The sequence below is a fragment of the Triticum dicoccoides genome, chromosome 2A (assembly GCF_002162155.2).
Source record: "Triticum dicoccoides isolate Atlit2015 ecotype Zavitan chromosome 2A, WEW_v2.0, whole genome shotgun sequence".
NCBI lineage: Eukaryota > Viridiplantae > Streptophyta > Magnoliopsida > Poales > Poaceae > Triticum > Triticum dicoccoides.
This window is the reverse complement of record NC_041382.1, coordinates 574,240,978-574,248,765: the sequence shown is the minus strand read 5'-3', so window position 1 is coordinate 574,248,765 and position 7,788 is coordinate 574,240,978. Positions and strand designations below refer to the sequence as shown.

General features: G+C 50.0%; 1 protein-coding gene across 2 annotated transcripts; it reads left to right on the top strand.

The window, feature by feature from the left end:
* Positions 1-564: 564 nt before the first annotated feature.
* LOC119355464 lies at positions 565-4,515 on the top strand. Of its 2 annotated transcripts, none has more exons than XR_005171597.1 (2): positions 565-1,586; positions 2,762-4,515. XR_005171597.1 is itself a non-coding variant. In XM_037622268.1 (2 exons), exon 1 carries the CDS (start codon positions 673-675, stop codon positions 1,201-1,203), a length of 531 nt encoding a protein of 176 aa, XP_037478165.1. In that variant the 5' UTR covers positions 565-672; the 3' UTR covers positions 1,204-1,212; positions 2,762-4,515. The 2 variants fall into 2 exon arrangements, 1 of the variants encoding a protein (XP_037478165.1); XM_037622268.1 differs by having other exon boundaries at positions 565-1,212.
* Positions 4,516-7,788: the final 3,273 nt, after the last annotated feature.

The following is a 7,788-nucleotide window of genomic DNA, read 5'->3' as shown; positions in this document are numbered from 1 at the left end:
TGCATTATTTGGCACGTTTAGAGCATTTTAGTTTTAATGTTTGGAAACTTTTATTGTTTAACTTTATTTTTAAAATTTGAACTGGGTTTCGAACTGACGCGAGATTAGCAACAATAATCGAGGTGACATGGCATCATTAGCGGAGGTTACTGTAGACAAGGACTCTGATAATTGTCACACATCAGGTACGGGCACATGGCAAATCAAACGTTTTTGTAGCAAGCTTAGTTAAGCAAGGATGATAACTTTAGGTTGTAAGCATGACAACTTCCTGCTTCAATTTATTTTTGATAGAAACTTGCAGTGTGTCATTGAAATTTGCCATCCATGCATGATTGGAATTGTCATCGAAAAACGTCAGAGTCGGAGTGTCACCCACCTGGCTGTGGCACTTTCATTTGGGAAAAACAATGGCATGGATTCAACATATACAAATCACGTCACAAAATCTCAAACAGAAATTCGAATCTATCTCCGAAACAAAGACAAAACTAACTATGAATTCAGCCATATCTACGTGGATACTCTGGCTGCGCCGAACACCGGGGAAAACAAGACAAGAAGGCGTATTCCGCATTTACGTGTTCGCCGGAACGGCTCTTCTTTATCCTCTCGCCGGGCAACCGACGCCGTCCACTCCGGCTTCGCCAGTTCGCCTCCTTCGCCGTCGCCATGGCCGACGCTAAATCCCAAGGCCGAGCACCGACTACCGCTCCCGCTCCCGCTCCCGCTCCCACATGGGCGCAACGGACCGAGGCCCTGACACACATCCTGACCCACCCGTCCCACTCGCCGTCGCTCCACTCGCAGCTCTTCCTCGCGTCCCGCGTCCCGTGCCCACCTCGGGGCTCCTCCTACCCGCCTTTCCTCTGCCCCGGCGCGTCGCTCCTCCGGTGGGCCCTCACCTCCGTCTTCCTGCCCCGCGCCGCGCGCCTTGGCCTGCCGCCTTCGTCCTGGCGCTCCCGGTGCCCCTTCCAGTTCCCGCCGCCGCTCGTGCCCTCCGCCGGCATCGAGCCGGCACCGGAGCGGTGGACCGAGGCCGAGCTCCGGGGGTACGCGCAGCGGCGGCGGGCTCGGAGGGGGCCCATGAGGACGCGGCCGCCGGTGTCCATGGCGGGGGTGGTGCTGACGACCGTGCCCAACATCGTGATCATCGTGGTCATCATGCGCGAGCTCTTCTGGGTCCGGCCTGGCCGCTTCTGAGCCATTCAGGTAAGCGGATGCTCACGCAGCCGTGCGAGTTCTTCAACTGTGGACTGCGGTGCACTGACATTGTGTGATAGTAGCATATTTGTTATACAAAACAAATCGTCGACTGCAGCTTGCGAAATTGTGACACTATTTCCAGCGTCTTCCAGTTTGGGTAGAACTTGTGAATGCAGTGTTATTTGTTACTCGTACAACTTTTAGCTGCAGATGTTGCTCAACTAGGCTTCTCCAAAGAGAAAGCATTCAAGTCTGAGATAGATGCTGCGATCACCTGTTTTAGCTGCAGATGTTGCTGAACTAGCCTTCTCCAAAGCACAAGTCTGGGACAGATGCCGCGCTAACCTGTTCAACTGTTCAGCGAGAAACAACAAATCGATGTATGCTAGTGCAATTCTAATACATTTTGTCTGTCATGCTAGTAAGACCCTTGTGCAATGCTAATAAAACAGAAGTTAAACATAGTGTAGTAGTAAGCTATAACTTTTTATGTTTATCAAGTATGGACTATGGACAAAGGATGTAGTTACTTATTATATGCAAGACATATTGGGAGTCATAGGCCAGCCAATATGAAGGTTATGATATCGAGGTCCGCTCACAAGATTCGATGAGCTTTGGCCGTTTGGCGTAAATAGGTAGCCATTGTTTTGTGGATTTGGATTTTGACCTAGGTGGTGAAGATTGGAGATTGGCGGAGGGGATCAGGCGATGGGAGACGGCAGGAGCTAGGAGGTGATGGGAGAGTGTTGCTTGCTGCTATGTTCATAAATTTTACATGGCCCTTTGTGAGGGCTGAAATGAGAGTGTCTGAAAAGTAAAAAAAATAAAAAATTGAGGGAAGAATGTCTGAAAAGTAAAAACTAGTGATATCAGATAGGGAACTCTGCCTATGTTGTCTCAACATAGCCGGTCCCAAGCCCGGGTAAAGGAGGAGGGTTGTGATAGGCTTGGCGAGCCAACGTAAAAACTCAGCCACTCTTATGGAGATGAAACCCAAAAGATCCGGAATGATGATATACAAGATAGAGTTGGGGTAGCACCAATTGAAGAGAAGCTTGTCCTACATCGTCTGAGATGGTTTGGGCATATTCAGCGCAGGCCTCTAGAAGCTCCAGTGCATAGCGGACGGCTAAAGCGTGTGGAGATTGTCAAGAGAGGTCGGGGTTGACCGAATTTGACATGGGAGGAGTCCGTTAAGAGAGACCTGAAGGATTGGAGTATCACCAAAGAACTAGCTATGGACAGGGGTGCATGGAATCTTGCTATCCATGTGCCAGAGCCATGAGTTGGTCGCGAGATCTTATGGGTTTCACCTCTAGCCTACCAGAACTTGTTTGGGACTAAAGGCTTTGTTGTTATTGTTGTTGTAGAGATATCAGATAGGGGTAACGTGGCACCACAGTATGCCACCTATGGGAGCAGCGAGAACTGATAATTCTTATTGAAGTGCATGTTGTAGATGCATATTAGCTTTATTAGCCATCTTTTTCGAGTCTGCAAGTTAGTTACAGTGATTTTCTGTATTACTGAATAGGACTGATGTTTGGTGCAGGATCAGGAGGCACATGGATCTCAACTGCTCCATCAAGCACCTGGGTCATCTTATGCATTTTAGGGCGTGTCGCTTGCTCCTGTCATTGCAGTAGTTGGTGTTCCCTGGTTCGATCACTTGCCATACTCAACCTATTTACAGGTTGACTCCACACACCGCAGTGCCACTGCCACAAACAGCTGGACCCTCTTCATGTCAAGGGAAGCTGCCTTGTCTTCCAGCACCAGAAGATTGATATATCCAGCCCAGTCCGTTAGAATTGCTCTATCCTCATGAGATATTTCTTGTTCAACATTTTACCTGCAAGATATGAGCTCCAAAAAGGGTAGATGAGGGGAAGGTTTACAAGGATAGAGCGTCCATGGAGCAAAAGAGGTCCCAAGGACCCAATAATATGTCTTGTCTTTCTTCCGCTTGTCGTGTCATTGCTGATCTCAGATCAGGAGCTGCTGTTCTTTGGCACGTTTAGATACAGTGTTCTGCTCATGGTGCTTTTCGCCTTTCTGTTAGACAGCAGCAGCTCCTTCCAGCAATGAACTTGGTGAAATACCAGACTGCCAAAAAACAAAACTTGGTGAAAAAAAGTGCAGAAACAGTTCAACATGCACATCTCATGCAATTATCCTGATTGATAGTGTACTTGTGCTCATGGCAGCAAGAGCCCAGTCCACAGCTATCACTGAAAGTAGATCAAACTGGTTGGATGTTGAATGATGTTCATCAAAGTCACGACTCTGGGCTTGGACGTCTGCTTGGCACCCTCTGTACTTCTGCTGATCAATGAATGCATAACATGTTGGGAACTGGCAAATGGCAACCCACCTCTGGTTCCTGGTCCAGTCAAATCTGCAGTACCTGTGCTTTAATTTTGTGTTGAACTGCTGTGGTACATGTTCAGCGTGCATACTCTGCTTGCATCTCCTGTTACAACGATGTTGCAGATGCCCCTTGAGATGAAGTTGCAGGAACGTTCCACTGGATGCTCGCTGCTGCCATCTTTGGTAGATGCATCGCCGGAATTCGCCATCTGTTTCAAGCTGGGACGGTGGTGGTGGTCTGCCATGCAGGTCATCTCCACATATGTGATGCTGATTTTTGATCTTTCAAGGCACGGTGAAGTACTACCAGCTGTGAGCCGCTCCTGACGATGTCACTGGACCAAGACGAGCTGTATTGGTTTCCACAGAGTGCAGCCACAGCGTAAAACACGGGGTCTCTCTCATAATCTTGCACATTGAGGAGAAGCCTGCCACCGGTGTTGTCTGTCGCCATGAGCCGGCTGCAGAGTTTTATCCCATGGAGCATTGTTAAGCACTAGATTGGGCAGGTCGGTATTGGCCGGGTTGGTGAAGGTGTCCAAACCAACTGCCCTGGTAAGCACAGTCTCTGGTGTCTGTCGTAGGATGCACAGATGAATCTGGGATTCCAAAGCTCTGAGTGTGCTGAAGGAGCCACCCAAACTGTGCTTCAACTGGCATTCGCATGCTGTAGGTGGTGTATCAAACGATGGCCTTGCCAAACCAGAGGGTGACAAGCGAGCCAAAGGTTGTGTTGCGCTGATGGAGCACTTGAGGATGAGCATCTTACAAGGAGGATGGAGAATTCGGGAGCCACCATTTCTCTTTGCTAGTTGCAGCAGCTCTTGCTTGAGGCTGTAAACCTTCCACATTATCAGGAGCATGGTTGATTTAGACCATCAAGTTAATCTATTGCCTAATATACTTTCTGGAAACGCGACAAGAACAAATCCTTCACTGGCTTAATCGTTTGAAGCTTTTTCCTCTCCAAACAATGGTTGATTGCCCGAAGGCTGAGCTACTATAGTATGTTTTTTTTTGGTTAGAAGGATAGGGGTTTCCCCGGGCACATTTTATTGAAACGAGGCCAGCAGAAAACAGAAATCATGTTCAGTGTGCTGTCACACACAGCCACAAGTACAGCTAAAATTCCAGGTAACAAAGACCTATCCTATTACAAGCCGAGGAGCTGCCAGCATTTTTGCAAAGCTGGCCCACACACAGGATAGTAATCACGAATCTGGAGTCTTGCCTTCCATCCAATGCAGGGCAATCGCTTGACGAGGGCTTCATCCTGCCTGAACGAATTGGTAAGCGTCAGACTTTGGTGCAGCTCAAGACCTCAAGTACAATCAAGGCTCCCGCCAAGGGTTTCCGCTGCAGGCAAGTCGCAGCAGTTGTTCGCGTATGTGTTCCATACTCCTGGTGCGTGTGATCCTCCGATTTCTCCAGCTGAGTAGGTTTGCACAATCTTTTCTGGCAATGCATGGTTGAGAGTAATCTGTCCCATACATCCAACGAGCCTTTTCATCTATTGCCCTGGAAACAGATAGCATTGCGATAGTTCGAAAGAGTACATGATAAAGCAGCAGAAATCAACATTGCAGGCTGTGAGGGTGGAAGTGGATCCTCTCGATTACTAGCAATTCCACTCTCAGGATTCGATATGGTAACGATTACAGGAAGGATTACACGAATGGGGAACTAGGGTTCATAGCCAGCGAGAAGGAGGAAGGGGAATAGAGCCGAGCCGCCGAAGCCGTGATCCACTGGATAACCCTAGCTCGCTATCGCCTCTCTACTTAAGTAGCTGCCGCACGGGCTTCAGTTAACCCACGCTGGGCCGACGATGCGTGGGTTGGGCTTCCTGGGCCGGGCCGCACGCGGGGTCGTGGAGACAGGATCCTTGGAGCTGCCTTGCGGGCCGGCCTCGTTAGGGACGCTGACATCCCCTCTCCTTGAGCAGAGGCTTGTCCCCAAGCCTCCGCAAGCGGGAAGCGCTCCTTGAGCCGTGCCTTGTCTTCCCAGGTTTCGCCAAGCGCCTCTGAATTGGACCAACGGACGAGCACCTGCTCCCTCATCTTGCCCTTCTCCTGGCGCCATCTTGATTGCAGAACTGCCATAGGGACTGCGAGCTCATCAGAACAATGAGGTAACTGAGGTTCAACAGCCGTACCCGTGCTCAGGACGCGTCGAAGGAGCGAGACGTGGAAGACTGGATGGATTGTTGCTTGCGACGGGAGCTGTAGCTTGTAGGCGACCTCGTTGATCTTGCTGATGATAGGAAAAGGCCCGTAGTACTTGAATGCCAGCTTGTGATTTGCCCGTGGAGCGACGGAAGTTTGGATATAAGGTTGTAGCTTCAGGTAGACTTGATCGCCCACTTCAAACTGACGGAATGATCGTTTCTTGTCCGCCTGGCTTTTCATCAGTTGCTTTGCTCTGTTCAAGTGTTGTTGTAACAGTTCCTGCACCGTATCCCTTTCCTCGAGCCACGAGTTGAGGGCTGGGACAGAACAGGTGTTTTCTGCTGTTATGCCCCAGTGCCGTGGCTCGTACCCGAACATAGCTTTGAAAGGTGTCATGCCAATGGCCGAATGGTGAGAGGTGTTATACCAAAACTGAGCCAAAGGTATCCAGAAACTCCACCGCCGGGGGCATGATTGTGTGAAACATCTCAGGAAGGTTTCCACGCATTGGTTAACTCGCTCAGTCTGCCCGTCCGTTTGAGGATGGTTGGCTGTGCTGAGTCTGAGCTGAGTGCCCGTGGCCTTGAAAAGCTCCTGCCAGAAATGGCTAGTGAACACAGGATCACGATCTGATACGATCACCCCGGGCAGTCCTTGTACCTTGTAGACCTGCTGAATGAACAGTTGAGCCACAGAAGTTGCCGTGTATGGGTGCGCCAGAGGCAAGAAATGACTGTACTTGGTTCTCTTATCCACGATCACCAGCAGACAGTTGAATCTGCTCGATTGTGGCAAGCCATCCACGAAATCCATAGTAATCATGTCCCATGGCTTGTTGGGAATTGGCAACGGAGATAACAGATCTGGAGAGGCCGCTCTGTCTGGCTTAGCCTGTTGGCACACCGAACAACACTGCACAGACTGCTTGATTTGCACCTTCATCTTGGGCCACACGAACAGACGTCGTACGTCTGTACGTGACAGGAAATCCTGAATGTCCTCCTATCGGGTTGTCATGAAAAGCTTGTATGATATGTTGTTGGATCTGTGTCCCCCCCCCCTAGCCAAATCCTGCCTCTGAACCTGATGATGCCTTACTGAAACGTGAACCGTCCTTTTGGGTCGTCACGCACTGCTAGTTGCTCCAGAAGTTTCTGCGCGTGCAGATTGCCGTTGTAGTTGTTGATGACGTCTTCCAGCCAGCTTGGTTGGCATGATGTGACCACGAGCAGTGTATCTGCTTGGTTCGCTCGTGAAAGAGCATCCGCGCCGTGATTATCAGCTCCTTGTACTTGATCTGGTACCTGAGCCCTAACAACTTGGTGAAAGCCTTGTGTTGCCACGGGGTGTTCAGGCGTTGCTCTTCTAGATGTGTGAGGCTCTTCTGGTCAGTGTAAATAACAAATTCTGCGTGTTGCAAATACGGGCGCCACTGGTCCACTGCTACTATGATTGCCAGGTATTCCTTCTCGTAGGTTGACAGCCCTTGATACCTCGGGCTGAGTGCTTTGCTCATGAATGCGATTGGGTGCCCCTGTTGTTGCAGAATTGCCCCGATGCCATGGTCGCACGCGTCTGTCTCCACTGTGAATGGCTGAGCAAAATTGGGTAAAGCCAGCACTGGTGCTGAGATGAGCTGCTGCTTCAAAACTTGAAAGGCAGTTTTTGCGATGGACGTCCAAAGGAATGGAACGCCTTTCTTCAGCAAGTTAAAGAGGGGTCGGGCGATCACTCCAAAGTTGCGCACAAAACGACGATAGTAGCCTGCGAGTCCCAAGAAACTCCGAACTTCCTTGATATTTTGGGGTGAAGACCAATTTGCCACCGCAGCCACCTTTGTTGGATCTGTTGCAACCCCTTGCGCGCTGATAACGTGGCCCAAGTACGAGATCTTGCTTTGCCCGAAAGCACACTTGCTGTGTTTCACTTTCCAGTTGTCCCTACGGAGAAGCTCCAGCACTTGCTTGACATGGCATATGTGATCCTCCAACGTGGCACTGAAAATCAAGATGTCGTCGAAGAAACAGAGAACACAGACGCG